The sequence below is a fragment of the Rhinoderma darwinii genome, chromosome 11 (genome assembly GCF_050947455.1).
Source record: "Rhinoderma darwinii isolate aRhiDar2 chromosome 11, aRhiDar2.hap1, whole genome shotgun sequence".
In the NCBI taxonomy this organism is placed as follows: Eukaryota; Metazoa; Chordata; class Amphibia; order Anura; family Rhinodermatidae; genus Rhinoderma; species Rhinoderma darwinii.
Window position 1 is genome coordinate 47,025,773 of NC_134697.1, and position 25,589 is coordinate 47,051,361.

The following is a 25,589-nucleotide window of genomic DNA, read 5'->3' on the forward strand; positions in this document are numbered from 1 at the left end:
CAAGTGTATTTCAGAGCGTAATACCAGCATTTTACGCTCTGAAATAAACTTGAACATATGCCGTGTGAACAGGGACTAAAAAGAGAGAGTGCTGGAATGAACCTTGTCCCTGCACTGGGGCTGCTTGTCCTGATAACAGGATCCTGTTGTGTGAGTAGATCTCTCATGGTCAGGCTGCTTACTACAGAGGAGGGAGGAGGTTACACATCCATAGTAAGGAGGAGACACCAGGGACTACTCCACCCAGCACTGTGCCTGCTGCTACCCCTCTCCGTGCCTCCAGCCAGCCTGCCACTCAATAGTTAATGCCGGGGCGGGGAGCTGAGGAGGAGGCGAAAGGTTGGTCCAGGGACTTTGCTACGTGTCTCCCTCTCCTCTTATAGCTCGTTGCCCGGCGCCTGGAGCGCACTCTTCCGCAGCTCCGCTCCTGGCTCCTTCCTCAAGTGCAGTCACATCAGCCCAGCTCCTGCCACCATGTCCAAGACGGTAGGAAACGCTCTCAGCTCCGGATACACAGCTCCTCCGGACTCCTGAATGGCAGCAGCCTGCATTCTGCATTGCTGGATCTTGTGATCTGGTTTCCGGACAGGACTAGATCTCTACAGTAGATCATGATATATAGTGGCTGTGGCACTCACTTTTCTGCTCTGGAATTATACTTCTTTGATGGTATAATGCTGAGCAGGGGTAGACAGAGTAGTCTTTTTTAAAAAAAGAGGTTCTGCAGCAGCGGCTGTTTTTTTTCTCTATGTTGAGTATTTCTAACTATAATGGGAAAAAAAAGTCTCCCCCTCCAGTCAGGTCTGGTCCGTTATTTCTTAGTGGTCATCATTTTTTGGGTACGCTGGTTGACAACCAATGTGACCGCCATGTTCGCTCGTTTAGGTTTAGAGGGTTGTCACTCAGCTCTCCCATATTTTTAAATGGAAAAATCTGCCTAGTTATACAGTCAATCACTTGTCCCCTGTATCATTGAATGAACAAATTTGCCTTTCAGGACTCTAGGAAAGCTGAGTGGCAATCCCTATTGTAGCTGTAATGGCTGTCAGTAGTTGTTTCCATTTCTATAAAACATAGCGCAGAAATACTGAATACAATTCTGAAAACCGTATAGAAGGGGCAAATTCCGGGACTAAATTTACTATATATATATTATTGTAGGTGTGAATAAGAAAACCAGTAAAGTATTTAGTGGAATGCATGATGCTGTGGGTGAAAGTTTTGAATAGTCCTTATGGTCCCTGCGAGCACTGCACCCAGGATGTGGTATGTCAAGGAACAAATAGATGTAAGTAAACAGTGTACCACGCTCAGTGAGATCTGCCTCAGGGGCCAAATTAGTTACTGTACATTACAAACTTTTACCTAGTGATGTGCTTATATAAGAGAACATTATTTATACAAACCCAGAGAAGCCCTTTAAGAATTTGCTAGAGATGACCATTTAGTGTTCTATCATTTGTAAGATTTCTTCCTTGCGTTCAGGGGTCCATTCTGTAGACGGTTTCCACAGTCTAGAGTTTCACGAAGAGTTGGTACGAAGAAGTTTTGACCCAATGGTTGTAATCATTAAAGCGTCCTCCACAAGTTGCAGTTGACTGCAACATTTGTGTCACTTGATGCTGTTGTGCGACTGTCACACGCCATAGAAGACATTAGACATTACTATCGGGGGAAAATAACACAAAGATCACATGACTCTGTCAGAAATTATTCGCTATTGATTCATTTTTATATCCTAGATCAGATGTCTACAGGACTTTCAGATCTCATTGACATCAGATGTGGGGGAAACTTGTATCCCACAGGTTGGATTTTGTTCCCCTCAGTGGTTCCACAGGTATCAGGCAGCCCCTTCTCTCCCCTGCCCCATTGATATACCATGGAAAAGTGTTGGCCAAACGATTGTCCGACGGTCACCTATGCCTTGTCTGTGGTCAGCGGTATACTGACGGGGCTTCTCTTTGCTTTCTGTAGCCCAGCGAATGTCTGGCTCGTTTGCATTGCTTGTTCAGTATTTGCTTTTTTTAAATTTACATAGAATCCATGAGGAACAGGATTGATAACATTTGTCGGCCTGCAGAGACCCGTAATGAGGGCGACAACCGGCCGTTCAGCTCTGGGTGGGATATACAGACTTCCTAGAACTAGTGTTTATTTAGTGAGGAGTCATCTGGGCATCGCTGAGGACATTGCTGAATAGAGACTGAGCTGCTCGCAGGCAAAAGAGGCTTTTAAAAACAACCGTGTTTTCATTAACTTTTTTCGTTTAAGGTAAAAAATGTAACGGCCACGTGTTACTTTAAAGTCTATAGTGAAAAGTCATACTCAGCGTTTGCCTTTTTTTGTGGTTTAGTGGTGTTTGTTTTCTTTAAAAAAGCAGCAGGCTCTAGTTATTTTTTCTGGCGGTTTTTGCATAGGCTTACCTACAGAACTTAGAAAACGCATGCGCACTTAATAAACACTGGCTTTTTAATTCAGTTTAAGGCTAGATTCACACGAACGTGTCCGTTTTGCATCCACAGAAAGCGAAGCATTTTTCCTGCATTACAGTTCCGTGTGGCATCAGTGTGTGTTCCGTGTGGCATAATTTTTTTAGGGCAGTGTTGGTGCACTTTTTTTTTTTTTTCTCTCTGCATTTCCTTAGCAACTGGTGCGTGATTCATGGACAGCCCATTGAATTTCATAGGTGGATAGCACACAGATGTGAAATACGCTCGTCTGAATAAGGCCTAAGGGTCAGTTCACACAGTTTTTTTTGGCGCTGATTTTGACACGGAAACTGCATTGGAATCGTCTCCAAAAAATAGCCCAAATCGCGCCCCCCCCCCCCGCCATTGAAATCAATAGGAGGCAGAACAAAACGGCGGTGCTCATTTACTGAGCATTTTTTGAGAAGTTTTTTTTGCGTGCGGTCCTTGCATTAGATTCAATGCCCGCAGAAAAGAACAACACGAAAATCGCAGAAAAACGAGGCTGGTAGTTAAAAATCTGCCTCAAAATCCCTGAAGGAATTTTGAGGCAGATTTTTTCTGGCTGCAAAAATCTCCTTGTGAACTACCCAGAAAACGGCAGACAAAAATCCTGTGAAGGAGGCCTTAGGCCACGTTCAGATGTGGCGGAATTGCTGTTGAATTCCACTGCGGACAGTCCACAGTGGAATTCTGCAGCAGCCTTTTTTTACATATGTTTCTATACATTTTTAGGAAACTTAGTTCAGACGTTGCCCTGAATCTGCACCAACATTTGCAGCGGAAAAATTCCGCCACGTGTGAACCTGGCCTTAAATGGGTTTTTGACCCCTAACAATACTGTCCCACTTGCTTGCAATGTGGCTTTATAATATATTTACCTTTTTAAATTCCGTTCTACCAGTCAATAGGGGCCCACGCAACTTCTTATTGCCATCAAAGCCTAAGGAGGTGTTTTGCCACCTTGAGTAAGTGTCCCTTTAAAAGAATTTGAATAGATATTTTTTGCAAAGATTATTGTTGTAAATCATTATATACACGCACACCATATCGCTGAGTATCTGGCTTTAGAGACCCTGAGCGATCAGCTGGTATTGATGGCTGCTGCATAGGAAATGTAGTTCTACAAGCTGGCTAGTCAAATGAATGACTGACCGCCAGAGTCGCTATGTTTTAGCAGTTCTCTTAATGAGACATCCCCCTTAATGATCCTATTATAGACTGTTGATATTCTTTACCATGATTAAATATTAGTTGTTTAGGAAAACCATAAACGGGTAACACTAAATTCAACATAAAATACAGCAGTCTGTATTCAGCCTATGGTAGAGCAGCCATAAATCCGCTAGCTGACAGGCTGCAATGAGGCCACAATGAATTTGTACTTACTGTGCCTCCCATGCTCTGTTATCAGATAATTTCCATTCTTGATATATTAGGGGATTTCTGTAAAGCCTAGTAGGCAAGTATAGGTTTGCCAAAGGTGAAGTTACAAGTTAAAGGGGTTATGTGGGTACCAAAAGTTATTAGCAGTGTAGTCCCTCTAGTATGTGAGTACACTCGCTAAGGCTTCGTTCACATCTGCGCTAGGGCTCCTTTCCATCAGAGCTTTGAGAGACACAAACGGAAACCTATGGTTTCCGTTTCCATGACCATTGATTTGAATGGTGACGAATCCGGTGCCAATGGTTTCCATTTGTCTCAGTTGTACAAGGGTTCCGTCGTTTTGACGAAATCAATAGCGTAGTCGACTACGGTACTCCCATACTGCAGTGAGAACACTGCTAATACTTTTTGGTCCCCACATAACCCATTTAAAGTCATTTATATAGTTTGAATAGCTGTATTTACTGCTACTAAGAACAATGACTGGAGCCACTACTTGGAAAAAGAAAATCCTACTGACCATGTCCTTACTATATAAAAATGCACATTCCATAAATAGGAGCAGCTAAAGCTACAACATTATTATTATATCAATCTCAGATATTTATTTTAGCATATTCTGACATCATGAGATACTTTGTATTATAATTTCTATTTACTATGCAGCTGAATGTGAGCCATTGTTGTATGTTATCAGCCATCTATAGTGTCACTAAAGGCCCTTATACACAGGCCAATTATCAGGCAAACGATCGATCATCTGCTGATTGTATCGTTTTAAAAAACAAAAATTGTATAGTTGTCGGCAGCACATCTCCCTGTGTAAGCAGGGAGACATACCGCCGACATGATGATAATGTATAGGGACGAGCGATCGGAGTAACAACCGCTCGTCCCCATCCATAGCTCCTTGTGACTGGAGCAAACGAGTGCCGATCAACGAGTGTGTCTCGTTGATCCGCGCTCGTTGCACTGGCCAAAATTGGCCGGTGTAAGAGGACATTGGCGGTCTTCTTACACCACCTGACATTGTCCATGTAATCGAGCGCCGATCAACGAGACAGCTTGTTGATCGGCGCTCCTTTCACAAGGAGCTATTTTGGAGCTATGTTTGGGAACAAGTGATCGTTACTCAGATCGCAAGTCCTCATACATTTCTATCATGACGGCAACATGTGCTGCCGATAACGATAATATTTCTTGCAGCATAAACTGCATCAATCAGCCGATGAACAAGAGTGCCCTATTCACACAGGGCAATGATCGGGAACGAGCGTTCTTATAATAAACTCTCGTTTGCCCTATAATTGGCCTGTGTAAAAGGCTGTTAGGGCAAAGCCCCACGTGGCGGAATTGCTCTGGAATTCCGCTGCGGACACTCCGCAGCGTTAATCCGCAGCGGACCCGTTTCTCCATTGCCTTCCACTTCTTTTTAGTAGGGTTCGTTTAGACGATGCGGAAAATTCCGCTGCGGAGCATAGGCTGCGGTGCGGAATTTGGTGTCCGCAGCATACAATGGATGTTGCGGACCTGTGGCGGACTGGTTGCGGACTCATTGCGGAAGTTCTCCATTGACTTCAATGGAGATTCAAAATTCTGCAATGAAGTCCGCAGATGTCATGCACATGTTATGTGTGCTGCGGAGCGTATTGTTTTTTTAACATGACATTTCTTCATTCTGGCTGGACCTATGTATTTCTAGGTCTACAGCCAGACTGAGGAAGTCAATGGGGCTCCCATAATTACGGGTGACTACGTGTGTGCACCCATAATTACGGGTGACTACGTGTGTGCACCCGTAATTACGGGAGCGTTGCTAGGCGACGTCAGTAAATAGTCACTGTCCAGGTTGCTGAAAGAGTTAAGAGATCGGCAGTAACTGTTTCAGCACCCTGGACAGTGACTACCGATCACAGTATACATCAACCTGTAAAAAAAATATAAGTTCATACTTACCGAGAACTCCCTGCTTTTTCCTCCAGTCCGGCTTCCCAGGATGACGTTTCAGTCTAAGTGACGGCTGCAGCCAATCACAGGCTGCAGCGGTCACATGGACTGCCGCGTCATCCAGGGAGGTCGGGCTGGATGCCGAAAGAGGGACGCGTCACCAAGACAACGGCCGGTGAGTATGAAATTCTTTTACTTTCACTAGGGTAAGTGCTGTCCCTTCTCTCGAAGGGAAGTACTTTCACCTCAATACGCAACGGCCAGTCCGCATCAATTTACTGCACATTTTGGGCAGATCCGCAACAGAATCTGCAACGCAGATTCTGTGCGGCATTGATGCGGACAGTTGCGGAAGAAATACGCCACGTGGGACCAGAAGGCAGGAAGTCTGCTGAGTGTAGGACATTATCTGCTCTTCATGATCACGTTATGTAGACATCTCCAGTATTGATAAGCTACTACAATGTTCACACTACTTGTATTTTATGTTTAGTACTCCCTTATTAAGATTCCTCCACTGGTAGAAGAATCTGTCATTGTTCAATAAAAGATTTTATCTTGGAGATGTAGACGTCCCTAAACATTCCTGAACGGTGAAGCAGTCATTGGTCGGGAATGTCCAGCACATCTGTTCTCCGCGTCTCCAGTGTGAACTTCTTAACCCACTTTTCTTGGGTTTGACATGCTCTGCACATGAAGGCTTGTGACTCAGCTGTTGATTCATGCTAATGTATTGCTACTGAAATGTAAAGCTTAATGTGTAGATTAGCATATTTTAAAGAATTTAATGACGTGCTCCCTTTAAAAATGGGAGTAATCCCATAAGAAGATCACAGAAAGTTTGAAATTCCTAGTCCTGAACTTCCAAATCTATCAGCACAATCCGGAATTCTATCTGAGGAGCAGCAGATGAAGACATAGATGAAGACACAAGTCATAAAGTAGTCTATAGTCTGCAGGTATGGAAGATCCTGTTTGTAAAGGGAGTGATCAGTAAAATAACAGTATATTATTATGACACACGTCAATGGAAATGTTCTATTGACATCTCTGTAAATAATAACTGTATAAACATTACATTCTGATGTCAGAGCCTGACAATTATGCAGAGATAAGATAAGTGGCGCTACGTAGGCACTGCTCTTCTCTTCCTGCAGGAGTGGTCTGTTACAGATTGTTTTTAATCCTGCCACTGTGCCAATCACTGATTGACTGACTTGTAGTGATCCCTCTTTCTTTAACCGGTTCAGGACCGGGCTATTTTGAGCTTTCAGGACCAGACACTGTTTAGGCCTTTTTAGCACGCGTTAGTTAAATGGCTATAACTTTATTATTTATTGGGCTAGCGATGTGATTTCTGCAATGTTTTTTTTCGTAGACAATGCAGGCTTATTTTTTTCATCATTTTTCTACACATCCTTTTTGCTATTTAGAAATTTTAGGCTTAAAGTTTAAAAATAATAGTAAAAAAATATATGCTTTTTTACTTTTCATCTAAGTTTGTTTGGTAATATATGTTTACCTTAAAATAGACCTTTTATTTGTGATCGTCATTGTCTACTGTAAATTACATGTCTCTTAGGGCTTATTCAGACGAATGTGACTTTCCCGCGCCTCACACGGACCTATGTTAGTCTATGGGGCCGTGCAGTCTGTCTGTGAGTTTCACGCAGCGTGTGTCCGCTGCGTAAAACTCACGACATGTTCTATATTTGTACGTTGTTTGCGCTTCACGCACCCATTGAAGTCAATGGGTGCGTGAAAATCAAGCGCAGCACACGGAAGCACGTGATTCGCGCAACAGCAGTAAAAACTATGAATGAAAAGAGAAAAGCACCACGTGCTTTTCTGTTTACAAACATACAAAGAGTGTCATAATGATGGCGGCTGCGCGAAAATCACGCAGCCACGCATAATACGCTGCTGACACACGGAGCTGTTAAGTACCTTTTGCGCACGCAAAACGCTCGTGTGAATCCGGCCTTAGGGTAATTTGGTCAGGGCTGTCATTGTGACAACGATTGGCGTGGGGAAGGTTTTTTTATGGGTGGGTTGAGTATTTATTATCTATTTTATTTTTTCTTCTTTTCACACTCCCTTCCTCAAAGATACCCAACAAACCACAACCAATTATAGAATATATCTAAAGCGCCTTTACATCATTACTTACTCTCAACCAGTTGACACATTGTGGACTTCAGCGATTCGCTAGGTAAAAAAGTGCATTCAGTCTAGGTGGGTCTTTCAGAAAGGTTGGTAAGGCTTCGTTCATATCTGCGTCAGGGCTCCGTTTCGTCTGTGCTTTCTGTCGGAACGGAGCCCTTACTGACACAAACTGAAACCGTAGGTTTCCGTGACCATTGATTTCAATGGTGACAGATCCGGTGCCAATGGTTTCAGTTTGTCTCCGTTGTGCAAGGGTTCCGTCATTTTGACCGGATGAATGGTGTAGTCGACTACGGTAAAGCTCTGACGGAACGATGGAACGGAGCCCTGACGCAGATGTGAACATAGCTTTAGTGACACAGTTTCATATAAAGACTCTTTGTTGCATAATATTTGGAAGTGAGGAAAGGCAATAGCAAAATACACAGAAGGCAAGTTTAAACCCAGCACTTACTGCAGAGGATTAGAAAAGTAGAAGTCTGAATGCAAATGATATTTGTAAAGTTACTCATAGCAGTTTCATTAGTGTGAGATGCCCCGGGCTACACTGGCACATCAGAGGTGCCAGTTTAGATCCATGAGGTGGACTAAACGACTTTATTTGTTTACTTTTTTTTTAGACCGATTGGGTGGACTATTTGAAGATGCGAGCAGTTGATGGCTTGTATAATGATTTGGAATACTTAGTTATCAAAAGCATTAGGCCTTGTTCACACAGTGCAGATTTTGTCAGTATGTCAGGTCTGTATGCCTAGGGCAGACCTGGGGGCCTCTGTTAGGTTTCACCCCTTCTACATTAAACATACAGCACAGAATGAGCATTCTGTGGATTCTGCTGCATTCTCTGATTTCTGCTCAGAAAATTATTAGCAGCATGTGGATGAGGTTTGCTCAAATCTCATCCACTTGGCTAGGACTGTAATCCACTGCGGATTTTCCGCACGGAAATTCTGCAGGGAAATCCGCAGCAGTTTCGTTTGAATTAAGACTAAAACATAAGACTAATACATTTTGCATGTATTTTTTTAAAGTTAAAAATCAGGAATAGAACCTAAACAGAAGAAATATATAAATGAAAGGCTCAACGTGTCTCCTCCTGGATCCAATTCTGATTTTGGCAACAAAAAAAAAATGCATGCAAAATCTGCATTGTGTAAACAAGGCCTAAGTGTTCAGTGTTCCTGTCCCACCTGTCATGGGCTGCATTGAACGCCCACACTTTTAGAACGTATAGTTAACAGGATTGAAATTTATTTTCTAATGTAAAGATACAATTTTTTCTTGTTTGAGTCCTTTATTACATGAAATGATAGCTGGGGGGGGGGGGGGGGGGTTCAGATGTTACGGACAGTTCCCGCTATGGATTTTGCACCAAACCTTGGGTAAAATCTGCATTGCAAAGGGTGAAACCTGCAGCGTGCTCTGAATTCTGCGCAGATTTTTTCTGCTATGTGTGGATGTCTCGAAAACCCTATTGACATGTACTGCTCTGTAAATTGTTACGGAATGTGGAATCTGAAAATCTGCGACTACTCCGTCACTTGATAAACCGCTGACAAAAAAAGATAAAACATACATATATATATATATATATATATATATATATATATATAAAAATTCATTTGAAACCAAAATGTTTTAGTTTCCAGTAATCCGCTTTAGAATGAATCTTGCTGAAAATCGAGCATCCCGTTTGTTAAAGCGGTTGTCCTCTACCTGACAACTGATGACCTATCCACCAGATAGGTCATCAGTATATGATCGGTGCGGGTCCGACACCCGGATCCCGCACCGATCAACTGCTCCGGCCACCGGACGTCCATGCTGGAAGCAGATGGCTCCGGCCACGGAATTGCGGCTGAGCTGCCGCACTGCAGCCTTGCTCTTATAAAAGTGAATAGGAGCAGAGTTGCAGTTCGGCAGCACAGCCGCTATGCAACGTACGGAGCCAACTGCTTCCGGCTCCGTACATTGCATACTGTGCAATGACATCCGGCCTGATCGGTGCGGGGCCGGCCACCGGACCCGCACCGATCATATACTGATGACCTATCCAGTGGAAAAGTCATTAGTTGTCTGGTAGTAGACAACCCCTTTAAACTCTTTTGATTTACATTACGGTACATACCCCTGTTCCAGCCAGGATCCTGTCAGTGCAGAAAGACTATACACGTGACAATGCAAATCGATGTTGTCAAGTCAAATGTGCAGGAGTCTATGCAGCAGTTAGCTTTACCTTGCATCTATTTAAAGCTGACTGCTGCATAGTCTCAAGGTAAAGATGTATATTTTTAATAAAAATTATTTTTACTTTTTGAGATACAGCTGCTTTGTATCCTGTATACAGAGCAGCTGTATCTTACGCTGAAACCTGGATCTGTCAGGTAAGCGGGACTGACGCGTTCAGTGTCAGCGGGTCCTGCGTATCTCTGATACGCAGGGTCTAGCGGCTAGAGATCACATCTAAGTGCATAACTTAGATGTGATCGATTACAGGTGGATCCTGAGTGGCCGACACGCCGGACCTGCTTTCACTGAACACGTCAGTCCCACGGACCTGACAAATTCAGGTCTTAGCGCACGATACAGCTGCTCTGTATTCAGAATACAAAGCAGCTGTATCTCAAAACGTAAAAATAATTTTGAATAAAAAGTATTTTGAAAGTTGCACCAATCACACTGATAGACATTTTTATTTAAAAAACAAAAAAACTATTTCAAAGGTGTACATAGCCTGTAAAAAAAAAACCTTCTGCCAGGGGGGCAATGTCTTAGCCCCCAATCTCTGGGAAAGTGGTGGTAATGGTTATCAATATGCATCACAGAGGGGATACTGCTATATTCCTATTTAGGCACTGCCAAGCAAGTACTGCCTTTTTAAAAAAAACAAAAAAAAAAAACAATGGTCCGAATAATATTCTAATGAACAATTACAATGGAAAACGGCATTTCTACTAGAGTTCCCCTTTAATGGAGGATTTTTTTTTAACTGTATTCTCTTCAGGGATATAAAATGTCTGATGCACAGACATTCATCATTCCCTTTCCTTTGGCTTATCTGTACACATGGCGGTGGTTTCCATATTATTAACATGTTTAGAGGAAGTTATGGTATGTGCTCCCAATTGATTTATTTCAGTGATGCAATGCAGGATGTCAATTTGTATGTATTAGGAAGCAAGTTTATTATGTTGCGTTTTGATTTTGGAGTAAAGGGAACCATATGAAATCAAAGTCTACAATGTAGTTGTGGAAAGATTATGATAGTATCACATAATGACTTTATCTTGATAGAATATAAGAAAGGAATTCTCATTAAAACACGATTACTGCACAAATGAGAAATAATAAAATAATAGAAATTCCAAAGGATTTCAAAATAACTCAGGACGGCTTCACTCCAGGAAACCCGTTTACGATAAACTTCAGTTGTCGCAATCAACACTCAATAGACTTTCTCAAAATGTAAAGTAAAACTCTAGTTAAGGCCTTTGTATCTTCATTGATTGACTAGTGAACATCATATATGTTTTATTAAAATCAATATACCACCGGCCAAAGAATGGCTTATATTATCTACTGTGTATTTAGATGAAAGACAGCCATTATATGAGCTGAGACGATACGCCCTGTTATTACACTAACAACCATAAGCATTTTATGTCCATCATTTCTGAGTTAATGCTGGATTGCAGTGAGATAAAAGGCGTAAGCCTCTGCTTTATGGTGACCTCACCCACAAAATGTTTATTGAATGTTGAAGTTACACAAATTAGCGCCTCATAATCCTGTATTCATTCAATGGGCACAACCCAACGAGTCTGTTGCTTGGTGTCCTCCATAGCTTGTAATTATAACAGTTTGTTATGATTGATAGCAGGACTGCTAATGATTTCTGTTATCTCTGTGTTTGGGCGCAGCTCGGCTATGCCTTTGGTCTGACTCTGGATTTGGTCATCATTTAGTTTTGCGTGGTTTTTGGGGACGGGGTATTTTTCTTGGGCCTATATATACTTCGGGAGCTGGTTATACTTTTTCTGACGTGCTGATTTTGTTCCTTGTCTGTATGTTTGTTTTTACTGTGGATGCAAACAGTAGGAAGAAAAAACAGGATGATTGTAGCACTGCTAAACATCACAAACGGACTTCCAAGTAAATATGGCGGTATTTATTGGGAAATAATGGGCAACGCGTTTCCGCTCTGAACCAGAGCCTTCATCGGGTCCTGTTTTTTCTTCCTACTGTTTGCATCTGAATTACGGCAGTTACTAACGGTTCCGGCACCAGGGAAAGCAGCAGCTTGCATCATTTCAGCCTATTCACTTATTCACAGCGTTGTGCCTGCTCAGCACATCCTGGCCAGTTTATTTTATTTTCATCCAAACCCACTAAGGTTCCACGCTATGGAGCGCCATCTTTTTCACTTTCAATCCTCTCTTTTTACTGTGGGAGCAGTTAGTCCTCTGAGAGATCTAGTTTTTGTATAGTGGTTTAATCTGTATCCTCGGAACAGTAGTTCCACTGTTTGCCTTTCCTGTGCGTTTTGGTCTGCTGCTAATCTCTTCTCTTACCCTGTTGTGAGATAGTATTCAGATGGAGTCAGTTAGTGCTGTGTATTATTATCCACTGTCAATTTGTCTGTTAACATGCTATTCATCTACCACCCACCGCATTTATGCATCGTCTCCATCTTCTATTACCTTTGGTGTTCGGTTCCGGTTGTCCACTGGTGAGTTACTTGTGCATTTTGTTTTCTGGCATTGTTGATGCGTGCTTTAACCACGTGATAGCGATTGTGTGGTGTTGCGGTCTTGAGCACCACCAGCGTCGTAACACTGTTGCACGGTACGGTCATGGGAAATTCTCATTGAGTGATCCAAGTTGTGCAACTTTATTGTAACTCTCTCTATTTGACTATTAGCCCAAGAGTGTAACCCATTGTTGGTCCCCAGCTATTATAGGTCGCAACCTGGTTTGAGAGTAGTGATGCAGAGATGTACAGCCAAGCTGAATCGGACTTGAGCATCACTATAAAAACTTTGTTGGAACTGGATTTGTGCTCTGACATAGGAAAAATGTAAAACAGGCAAGGGAGGTGAATCACAAGGACCATTGTTGAGTTGTCGCAGGCTAACCTGAGGTGTGGAGTCTAAGGAATCCTCCTGTACTGCACTCTTAACCCCCACAAGGTGCAGACTTTACTAGTTAGATTCCATGGTCACGATCCTCAGGATAGTCACCAATCGAAAGTCGGGCTGCAGATGGTAGATTTGATCAAAGTCGTGGTTAAACGGATCCGGGACGGTAACAGGTAGGCAACATCAGGTCCAGCAATTCTATGTCAGGAGGAAGGGTCTGGGTCAAGCCCGTGGTCAGTACAATCAGCTCTTCAGATCAAGTTAAATCAAGACAAATTTAGATCAAGCATAGGATATCACAGGGAACAACAGGAAAATGCCAGGAAACTTACCACCAGAGCTGTTAACTAAGTAAGGAATTCCAGCACTAGTTACCCTTTAAAGTTCTCTAGCTAATAATGTCACATGCCGCGTTTGGAACCATGCACAGTACAGAGCAGACAGCTGTGGTATCTTTCAGGCCAACACGTTCCCCGCTATTCAGATGGAGTGCCACAGAGGGTCATATCGGCTCCCAATCCATGACATCTGTTGGTTGATTTATTATTATGTAGCATGGTCTCTTGTTTTTTCCACGGTTAAAGAAATCTCTTGATCTCAAGCCCATGAGAGCCCACCACACATAGACCAATTCTTGGCCTAATTTTTGCATTGGACTGTATTATTATATTGCCATAGTCTCCTTTTACCAAATCTGCTTATTCATGGTTTACTTTATGCTTATATCATAACTCAAAGATATTTGCTCAATCTAGTCCTATGTTGCAACCCACTCCACCCAATACAATAGATGTCTAAACTGAGAAAGGTCATAGTTGTGTAACTGCCACAAAAGTAACAATAATAGTATTCTGCCTTTTACATATTGCTTTGTAGTGAAGATATTCCTTCCTATTCTCTGCCATATGTAAATTTCATGACATCAGATTATAATTTTTAGTAAAGGAAAAAAACATAGTTCCACGCCTTGATTATTATTGTTTAGTTAAAAGCCTCAGGATTAGATTTTTGGAAAGTAGAAAGTTGGGTTGAAACTCAAATATTTTGCTTATTTAATTGGCAGATCAGAAAGTTGCCAGCAAGGCTCTGTTCTCACTGCGTTTATGCCCTATGTTTAGCATGTACATTGGGAAAGTTTTCGACGTACACGTTAAACGTGTCTAAAGGGCTCCATTAGCCCGATGGAGGCCAAAAGAGTGTCCTTTTGGCCTCAGATGGGCTTGTATACATCAGTGTACCTTTTTTTGAATGATAGAATGGCCTAGTAGATTATGGTTTTGCATCCCGCCGGACCCACGCACGAAAAAATAAGGGTGCTCCACTCAAACATGGACTGTCATAGCTGGTCCTTCTGGACGCAACAGAGGCTGCTCTGCCCGCATTCACTGCGGCCGAATCTTACGCAACTAAAAGACCTTGACAGCCGGAGTCTCCATCTGCTTTGAATGCCCGGGGTAGCTACATCACTGAAGCTTCTCTGAGGTAGCCCTAGTATTGTAACTGGCCAATTACATGACTGGGGCTACCACAGGGAAGGATTCAGTGGCGTAGCTTTCCCAGGCTTTAAAAGCAGCCGGGGACTCAGGTTGTCAAGGTCTTTCGGTCGCGGGAGACAGCTCTTGCGGTATCCTGGGATAATGCGTGGATGGCATCTGGAGTCCTGGCTTTGGGATCCCGGCATTGTAATGCCCCTGATATCACTGTCCATATATGGACAGTGACGTCTGGGTCTTCAGCAGGGCTGGATTCCCCGGCCAGAGCACTTCCGACGCTCTGGTCGGGCACTCTGGCATCGCAAATCTCCTGATATCACTGTCCACATATGGACAGTGACGTCAAGTATTTCCCCAGGCACAGGTCTTCATGTAGTGCTCTGGGGGGGGGGGGGGTCCGGGCAACGTATCTTACTGTTTACCTATACAGTAAGATACGTTGAGGACTTCCATCGGAAGTATACCTAACTGATGTGAATGTGTAAGTATCAGTTGTGTTGCTGACTGTAGAGACTCTTCTTAGTCTGTATACAAGTCTGTGTGACATATGAAAACGGCAGAGAGGCTCTCTATTTCCGTCACTCCCTATAGACATCAATGAAGACTTGCCGGTTTTCCCGATAAGATATTTATGTTTGTTATTAATCGGAACTTCTATTTGCCTCCATATAGTTTGTGTTTACTATATATATTTTCTGGAAGCTTAATTTTATTCAAGAAGGCTTGAATGTTTTTTGAAAAATGTCTGCTGTATCCTGAGTGAGTTGGCTCTTTCTATTATTTGTATAAACTGGAATTAAATCTGTTATTTTAAACTTTCATTACCCGGTGTCACCTGGTCAAAGTATGTGAACTTTTACTCTATGTTCCTTTTGCCTTGCTTGTTCTTCTCAAAAAGCAAGGTCCACTTACTATAGTCCATTTTTTATATAACACACTTCAATAATGTGACCTTTTTGCGTTAGATTTTTTATGGTGTTTTGAGTATTTTATAATAAACTTCTGATAAATTTAGGTTATCCAGCTTTTAATGTCATATCACTTAAAGGGGATCTGTCGTGGGATATTGCAGTCTGATCTGCAGGCAGAATGTTATAGAGCATAAATAACTAAGAAGATTGATATATAGTTTTGTGCAAAAAGATTCAGGATAACCCTTCATTTATTCATTTAAATCCAAATTCATTGTGGGCTAAAGAGTCTGGTGGGTGGTCTCAACCATTGATTGTCAGCCTTCCCCGTATGAGTGTAAATACAGAAATCACGAGGATCAGTGAGTAGGGCCGCCCACTGGACTCTTTAATCTCAGAGATAGCAGGGATTGAAATGAATAAATTACAGGTTATCTTTTTGCACAACACTTGTCTCCATCTTCTCTGCTCCTCCAGCTCTATAACATGCTGACTCCAGTTTAGACGCATGTTTAACATGACATGTTCCCTTTAAATTGCCCAAAAATATTATTGAATCATCAGATGAAGCACCCTGAAAATAAAAAATTGAGGCAAGTGCCTATAATTTTCTTCAGGCAGTCCTGCAGTATAGATATTTGCTCCTGCAGCTAATTCAAGCTGATGCCCTTCTAACATTATATGAGGGAATTACTGTTGAAGCAATTTTTTGGAAAGCAGTTAAAAGTTTGAGCTGCACTTTAATCAGAAAACGGTGTCTAAGTATAAAATCCTGAATATAAATTGTAAGTGGAGACTCTTTAGATTTCCATGCCCTCTACAGTAGAAGACCCATAGCTTTGTGTTTAGGGATGTTTTATGGTGAGTCAAAAGGAAACCTACAACTTTAAGGTTATGGATAGAATTAGATATGAATGGGTAACACTACGCTATAAAAACTGCTAAGCTCTCGTGGTATGAGACCTACTAGGAAATTTGGTGAGGATAGACTACTTCGTGTCACCAGGGCACACAGCATGGTTTGTTTCCGTGGACACAGAGCCATTGAATTTCTTCCTGAATGGCAAATGCCCAGCGTCTCTTCTGGGTTGTCTATCAGGGAGGCACTCCATAAAGCAATGCTCAGGTCTACAGTGAAGCCTTCACATTGCACTTATATAAAGGACCTTTTGAGTTTTCATTCTAGAAGGCTGCTGCCGAGAGCAGGCTTGGAGCTGAGCCAAGCCATCGTCTTATGAATAGGTCTTCTTGTTGTGTGGATTTTGCTGTCGTTCAGTCCACCTCCTATGAAAATTAAACCTTATCTTGTATTAATAGGTGGTGCGAATTTATAAGGCATGGATACTGAAATATGCATAGAATAATCTGCAATCTAAAATGTTTTATCAAGCCCTTTATTATTCTGTCATCTTTCCATATAATCACATCCTAGATATATAAGATTCTAAAAGGATAATAGACACTATTAAAATATTTGGGAAAAAAATGTGTTTACATAAATAGTAAAACATAGTAATGACAAAGCTGCAGATTTGTACATTCAGATGCAGTGGTTGAGGAGCACGTGGGGGATTATTTCGTAATGCTTACTTTCTAATTGCAAATATTTGTTTTACTGTTCTGGATCAGATGAACTTCAAGTGAAGGTGCAAGTAAATCAGAATTGTCGTAACTGGAAAGTTGACATTTTTCAGACACTGTTCGATTTCTAAAACTGGAAAAAAGAATACTAAACATAGGAAGGTCTATCCACTAAATCATTATCTCAGCACAAGGGAAGCCATAATATAAAGAAAAGCTAAAATGTTATCGCTAAACGCTATGTAATAAATAACCGTAATCCATGTGGCAAAGAATTACAAAAACTTTATTGAGACAAAAAGTTGTATAACCCATTTAAAAGAATTATAAACTGTCGTAACTGGAAAGTTGACATTTTTTTCAGACACTGCTAGATTTCCACCCTTATACGATAAGTGCTCCAATTTTATGTACTATTGGAATACTCATTGGGGGAGGGGGGTTACAGATATTTATCACAAAATAAATAATTTTTCTTATGAAAAATCGTTTGTATTGTGGGAAATGTCATGCATTTACTTTGCAAATGCATGTAATTAACTTGGACAATAGTTAAAGGGGTATTCCAGCCTTTTGCCAGAATTGCACAAAGATTGCTAGAAACAGGCGAGCAAAGCACTTGGCTATTTCCGTCAGCTCCATAGACTGAATGGCGCAGCATTGTGCATGCCCGGCCATTCAAACTCCTCCTATCCGTCGACTTGTGGCTGGGGAAATCTGGGACCGGGTCCCAGCAGTGGAAGCCCCAACGATCTTGCATTTTTCACCTTTCAAGTGTATAGGTGAAAAAATGCTAAAAACTGGAATACCCCTTTATGTTATTACCGTGATGGCAGCATTTACCACTAATGATCAAGACAAATTTTTATGCATAATTGTCCTGATCGAGCATACTTTCATAAGTCACAACTAAATGTTTTTAGGACCGTAACAAAGGCAAATGTTAATCTTGATCGTAAAATCATCCAGGCTGTTAATGACATGACTATGGTGAGTTTATAGTGGACCTGTCATCTCTGCTGACATGTCGGTCTTACTAAAAAAAAATATTCCCCATGAAATAACAACTCTGGAGCATCTTTTCTTAGAACTTTATGTTGTGCCGTTCCTCTGTTATACCTCCTAGAAATGTATAAATAAATTGATAACTGGGTGTTACCAGTTGGGGGTGTGTCTCTACACAGTCTGACAATGTCCAATCAGTGCTGATAGAGTGAGGCCTCATTTACACGAACGTGATATACGTCCGTGCGACGCGTGTGCTTTTCACGCGGGTCGCACGGACCTATACAAGTCTATGGGGGCATGCAGACGGTCCGTGAGTTTTGCTCAGCGTGAGTGCGCTGAAAAAAACTCACGACATGTTCTATAATTCTGCGTTTTTCGCGCATCACGCACCCATTGAAGTCAATGGGTGCGTGAAAACCACGAAGGTCGCACGGAAGTGCAGTCGCACGGAAGCACTTCCGTGCGAACTGCGTGATTCGCGGAAGAGCTGTCAAACTGAATGTAAACAGAAAAGCACCACGTGCTTTTCTGTTTACAAACATCCGAACGGAGTGTCTTAGACATGAGCGAACCGAACTTTACCGGGTTCGGCCGAACTAGTTTTGACCGAACCCGGCAGGAGACAGTCACTGTGCAGGGTGCTAAAAGAGTTTAAACTGTTTCAGCACCATGGACAGTGACTGACGTCGACTAGCTTCATCTCTATGATGGCGGCTGCGCGAAAATCACGCAGCCGCGCATCATACTTGGATGACACACGGAGCTGTCAAGTGCCTTTTGCCCACGCAAAACGCTGCGTTTTTTGCGCGCGCAAAACGCACACGTTCGTGTAAATGAGGCCTGAGACTGCGTAGTGACACGCCCCTTTGGCAAGGGGAATGATAATACCCAGTTGTCAATTTATTCATAAATTTCTAGAAGGAATAACGGAGGAACAGCATAACGCAGAGTTCTAAGGAAAGATGTTCCAGAATTGTTATTTCATGGGGAATAAAAGTATTTACTAAAATAGACATGTCAGAAGAGGTGAACGGTCCTCTTTAAGAATAATGTTACAGCAACTACACCTGAGTGATGCCTCTTGTAAGACCATAGCTGGACTTGAAATGTGACCTTTATGTGATTACGTTTCAATCATTGCTGTTCGATACATTCTATGAGGTGTGACACATTATATGCCTCATCTCAAAATTTCCATGTGACCCATACCTTAGGCCTTATTTAATTGTGGCTTCAAACACGTGCAGTGTTTGAAGCAACAAACACGAGTGGATTTAAAAAATAATTGAATCTTTGCTCTATTTTTTCCCCAACCTTGATAATCCACTCCTGGTTGTGGCTTCAAACACTGCATAAAAACTGCACCAATACCTCACCGTGTGAATAAGGCCCTACACTGGGAATTGGACAATAAAGGTTAATATTGGATTGCTGGCTATGAGTTTTGGCTCAATATTTGTTGGAATTATACCCTGGCCGATTTTATTTTACTGTCATTTATTTTTTATTATGGAGTACTAACATGTTATATAGAGTATGTATTCATCTATGTTTGCTTCATTTACTATCTAATTGCAGGATCATGCCCACATATAGACCCTTTAGGGGCTATTCCAGGGAAGGTAATTACCCGCTAGTATGTTGGACATTGGAACAAAGTTGGCAATATGTGTAATTGGCAACACATCAGGTCAATATGGGGATCAGTAACATTAACCTGTATATATAAAACTGATGGAAAATAGCCAATGTAACGCCCACATAAAAAAATCCTGTGCTGCAGCCTGTATAATATACCCCGAGCTGCGTTGACCATTTTGTAGGCTTCAAATCTCCCAGCATTCCTTGCTGACTGAATTCTGTAAAGTGTAGTTGTGGCACCAAACACAGTAAAGTAATCTTATATAGGAAAAACTAACTGTGCCTTATTATCATAGGAGCTTACCACTATGTGTGTATAAACACGGGCAGGCATCTGCCATAAAAAAGGGTAATGTTTGGACCGTTTTTTATTTTAAAAAGTCCAACAATGCAGTGTTTTTAAACTGGCTGTTTTGACAAAGACGAGTAGATGAACAATAATGTCACCCCCCCCCCACCCCCCCGATCCCCGTGTGACTGCCGACCATATGATCCTTATATTATTGGATATTCAGATAATAGAATAAATGAAAGACATTCCATTCCCCAGTTACCTTGGTTTAATAATACTCAATAGCCACGTTATAATTCACCATTAGCTATTTTAAGCGTATCCAAGGTGCCCTTCATATCTTCAGTAAGATACTAAGCTGTGACACTAATTGGTTTAACTATTAATGTGATGTCATCTTGCGTCATGTATGTACTAATAAAGAACCATTTTTTTAAAAACTTTGCAGCCAGAGTCTCTTTAGGTTTAACCCCTTCGGGCACCCTGACGTGCCATTATGTCCGGTTACGGGTCGGTGATGTTTGGATTGCTGTGGGTGTCGGCTGTATTTGACAGCGGACACCCGGGACTAACAACCGGGAGCAGCGATCACTCTGCTGCTGGCTGTTTAACCCCTCAAATGCTGCGGTCAATCGCGATCGCAGCATCTGAGTCGTTGAAAAGAGGGGGACGGCCCCCTCCAACAGCTCATCGGCCCCCCTCCGGAGTGAAATCGGGGGGTGAAGACGGTTGTTATGGCAGCCCAGGGGCCTATTGAAGGCCCCCAGTACTGCCTTCACTCTGCCTCTGCTAAGCCCTGCCTGTAAAAATGACGATATACTGCAATACTCTAAGATTAAAATGTAAAAAGAAAACCATTTTCCCCCTAAAGTAATGTAAAAAATTAAACAAAATTGATATTGCTGCGTCTGTAAAAGTCTGAACTATTATAATATAGCGTTATTTAATTTGCACGGTGAACTCCATAAAAAATGTAAACCGCCAAAATTGCTGTTTTTTGGTCCACTTCGCATTAAAAAAAAATTAATAAGTGATCAAAAAGTTCTACGTACCAAAAAATGGTACCGATAAAAACTACAACTCGTCTCGCAAAAAAATGAGCGATGTGAGGGCTCAATCAGTGAAAAAATAAGTTATGGCTCCTCAGAATGTGGCGACAAAAAACGTTTTTTTTTTTAACAAAAGTTTTTATTATCCATAAAAGTAGTAAAATATAAAAAAAACTATAAATTTGGTATCACCATAATCCTATTGAGCCACAGAATAAAGATAACTTGTCGTTTTTACCGCACGTTGAAAGCCGTAAAAATGAAACCCCAAAAACAATTGAGGGTTCGCAGTTCTTTACATTTTCAGCCGGCAAAGAATTGTTTTTCAGTTTCCCAGTACATTATATGGAACTATAAATGGTACCAAAAGAAACTACAACTCCTCCCACAAAACATAAGCCTTCACACCACTCTATTGACTGAAAAATAAAAAAGTTATGGCTCTTGGAATGCGGGGAGTGAAAAACTAAAATTTAAAATTAAAAAATCGCACCGTCCCGAAGGGGTTAAGTGTTTCTAACCTTTCAAAATATACTTTTTTTTTTTTTTATGTGGATACTATGTTCCATAGGTCACAATACACTTTGATTTTAGGGAAACAATGGGTGGAATTCATAGATAACTATTTAACTTCAACACCTGTAAATATCTTCGTGCACGTCTTTCCTTATGATGTCATGAAGTATTAAATACAATCTTGTGTCCACACTATCCACCCCCCCCCCCCCCCAGTCTTTAACTTATGCTTTGTTAAAATGTACGCCCACTATACAGTTAATGGGTAGGAGACGTGCACGTCTAAATGAGCTTTGTATCTATCCCATAACATATTCTATGGGGTGCGTTTAATAGCTAAATATCTCCACTTCTAATATAAGGTGAGCTGTGTTTCAATACATTTACTTTGGTGTCAGTTAACTCTTCTGAGTCACATTTCTCCAGACATGAATTAGTGGTTTGCAGCCAACAGTATTGTAAAGTAAATGTTTATTTCCTCCAGGGGACAAGTAGGGAATGAGCTCACACAGTGCACTGACCTAAACGTTGTATGAGTAATATAGAGACACATCTCGATTATTCAGGACACAATAAATGCATTTAAACCAGTTTTGCCACATCACCAGTTTACTGTCATTAGGAACATAATGTGGTCTAAAAATGTGAAAGTCCCGCTGCTCAGACCCCCAGTGATCAACTGTAATCTTCAGGGAACCTCGCAGCAAGTGTTCAATTCTACTGCAGCGCCACCACAGGACAATTTCAGCATTGCATAGTGCTCATTGAATTGTATGGCTGTGCTGGGTCCTCCAAAGAAAGAAACGCTCTTCGCAAGTTGTTTAATGCTCCTGCTAATTGATAAAGGCCTTGAATATGGGTTTCCCCTTTATTAACTCGCAATGTCCTATAATAGGCTTTATGAAAATGGGTTTTCTAAACCAGACAACCCCTTTATGTTTTGGCTGCCGTTTAAAAATGTAAATAGCTGATATAGTATAAGTTATGGATCTCACTTGCTTGAAAACTTAAAATAGCTTCACGTGTAACCTCGCTATGCAAGAGGAAAGTGGTAATGTAATTTTGGGTGTTACTATTTACATAGGTGTAGCACTTAATTTATTTAAGAGTCATAAAATTAAGCAGAATATCCATATTGATATGTAGAACACTTGAGGCTACTTTATCCTTATGCCAGGTTTATACAGTGCACATTCCATGCATATTCTCCAAATGCAGTGGATAAAAAAAAAAGTGAAGTAACTAATCTGCAAAAGCATACGGAAAACCAAAAAATCATGTGTTGTGGTTCGTTTTACAAAGAAACCTAAACTCCATAGATCTAAATAATTGATGGAAGTCTTTTGTAGAAGCCTAGCTTGATGCTCTTGAGCTTCGATGCAAAAGTTCTACCTCAGTGTTTCAACCAGCTGCCAATAATGTCATAAACTGTATAAATAATGTTGTATAGGATCTCTATACACTATAAATATGAAGTATCACGGTGTATAGTGAGATTAAAGCATGTTCTGTCATTGCACCAATGCACTACCCACCTATGGTGTAGAGGTGATTGGGGCTCCACGTATATAGGGGCCCAGATATGGTAACTGCAATATTTAACAAGTACCTTCCTACAAGGGGTAAAATAATGCTCCTATACTTCCTCACACACAGTATCATGCCCCCCGTAGTGCCTCCCCACACAGTATCATGCCCCCATGGTGCCTCCACACAGTATTAAGCTCCCATGGTGCTTACACAATGTATAATGCTCCCACACAAGTATAATGCCCCTATAGTGTCCCTCAACCACAGTATAATGCCCTCATAGTGCCTCCTCACAATGTATAATGCACTCAAAGTGCCCCTCGCACATAGTATATAATGCACCGTAGTGCCTCCTACACACACACACACACACACACACACACACACACACACACACACACACACACACAGTAGATTTCCCCTAAAAGTGGCTTCCACATACAGTACAAACCCCCCTATTGCCTCCTAAAAATGAAAAAAATAAATACAAGCCCAGCACCATTCCCATGATGTTTGCAGGAGATACCTCTTCAGATCTCCGCTAGTCTGTGCTGTGTGTGGATCGGCGAAGATAGGTACGATGGAGTCACTGCATCATGCCTGTCTTCACCAAGCCGTAGGTGTCACACAGTAAATGGTGGAGCAGGGAGCTGACGGCTCCCTGCTCTACCATTGTATTTCCAGCGCTATCTGGCCATAGTTCGCAGCTGTTAGGGGGCCCGGCTGCAGGGGACTCAGGGCAAGTGCACCATTTGCCCTATGGCCAAAGCAGCACTGGGTAAGGAGAGCAGAAGGGGATAGACACATTTTTGGATCAGAGTGCTGACCACCCCCCCCCTAAGAAGATCCCACCCATTTATCAGGCATGGAGAAAGATGACATGCATTTTCAAAAGACATGAAGAGGGCTGAGAAATCAACAAAGGTTAGAAACCTTTTATATATCTGTACTACATCTAACACATCTACAGTGCCCTAAGGAGTGATTGGGATTTTTTTTCACACATTTTATGGCCTCTTTTTATCAGCGATTGCACTTGATGTAAGCCATCCAGGCATATTTGATCGTTGAGGTGAAGAAATAAATAAATATTTTCCAAAATTTACTTTTCCGTAAACCTGCACTACAGATATGTAGTTGTCCTTTAAGGGGATTTTCACTTTTTTTTTATTATGCTCTGGCATTGTCAAACAGCAATAGATTTCCATAACTTGAAATAAAGTTTCTATAGAATGACACCGTTTTATTGAAATCAGTGATGAAGAAGCTCTGTGTTCATGAAAATCTCTGACCATCGCCAAGCTGGTTCAGTGATGTTACTGTGCTACATGGACCCATTTTTCTGGGGATAGGTGTATGCCAACTCACAAAAACACACTTTCTGGTATACCTCAATAATGTTTCGGGAGATAACTAAAAGTGGAAATGTCCCTTTAATTTTGGGGGTAAAATACACACAATCTACTTTAATCCTAATCTGGGATCGCATAAAGTTTAATTCTACTTTGTAAACTAATAATAGCATAGAGAAAAGGGAATTTCAAATAACAAATAAGGTTCATGTCTAATGTTTCTAGGCTTACATGAAAAGAACAATGAGGGTGTTATCAGGAGTAAACTGAGTATCTGGTAACATTTGGAAATTATTGTAATCTAGCCTCCCCCAGGTGGCCTATGCCAAGTAAAGACTTCTTGTGTGTGGCCCCTGTGCTATTTGAAAGATGCAGTCATGACTAGTGAGACTTTTTTCTTTCCATACGGCTTCCCACTACACTATGTAGAGCAGAAGATGGTATGTCATGTGGTTACATGCACTAGCAGTGCAGAGTTGTAGCAGAGTTCATCTTGTTGTTTTGTGTATTAGCCAAGATGATTGTGAAACTTCATGATTCTTGCTTCATAAGTAAAGCTTGCTCTCTGGGAATCTTCTTTGTATGTTGTCATACTGAAGTGGTCATAACACACATTGTGCTGTGTCATTGCTTTTGGTCAGTTATTCTTTATATTTGTAGAACAACTGTGTTGTGGATGTTTTCATAAGTATGGATAAATAGAGAGAATGAGGCTAGTGCCGGGAGAATGAAAAGACATCGCCTCCTGGCTGGAGGCGATGTGTGGTCATTCTCCCGCAGCTCCGGTAAAGTAAATGTGGGTGTATGTAACAGCACAGCGTGATCTCGCGAGATCACACTGTGCTGGGAGTACAGCTGAACATGAATGAAGAGAAGTGTACGACGCTGATTGGTCAGCGTCATACACTTCCCTTTAATACGCCCACTTGGTCAAAAGTAAAAAAACGCCCAGTTGGGCATTTAGAAGAAATTAGCATAAAACAAGAAATAGTCATTACTCCGCCAAAAATAAATGTTTTTAAACAAAAGCTGTTGTTATCTAGATTACTGCGACTATCCGATTAGGTAGGAGATAGGGCACTTATAAACTGGTGACAGAGCCTCTTTA

At 41.5% G+C, this 25,589-nt stretch overlaps 1 protein-coding gene across 1 annotated transcript in view; it reads left to right on the forward strand.

Annotated features, from left to right (window-relative positions):
• Window positions 1–371: 371 nt before the first annotated feature.
• Window positions 372–25,589, forward strand: part of PAPSS2 (3'-phosphoadenosine 5'-phosphosulfate synthase 2) — a 57,195-nt gene continuing 31,977 nt past the window's right edge. The window contains exon 1 of the mRNA XM_075841198.1: window positions 372–486. Coding sequence (XP_075697313.1) covers window positions 475–486 — 12 coding nt within the window. The 5' untranslated portion in view covers window positions 372–474. The remainder of the gene's footprint in view (window positions 487–25,589) is intronic.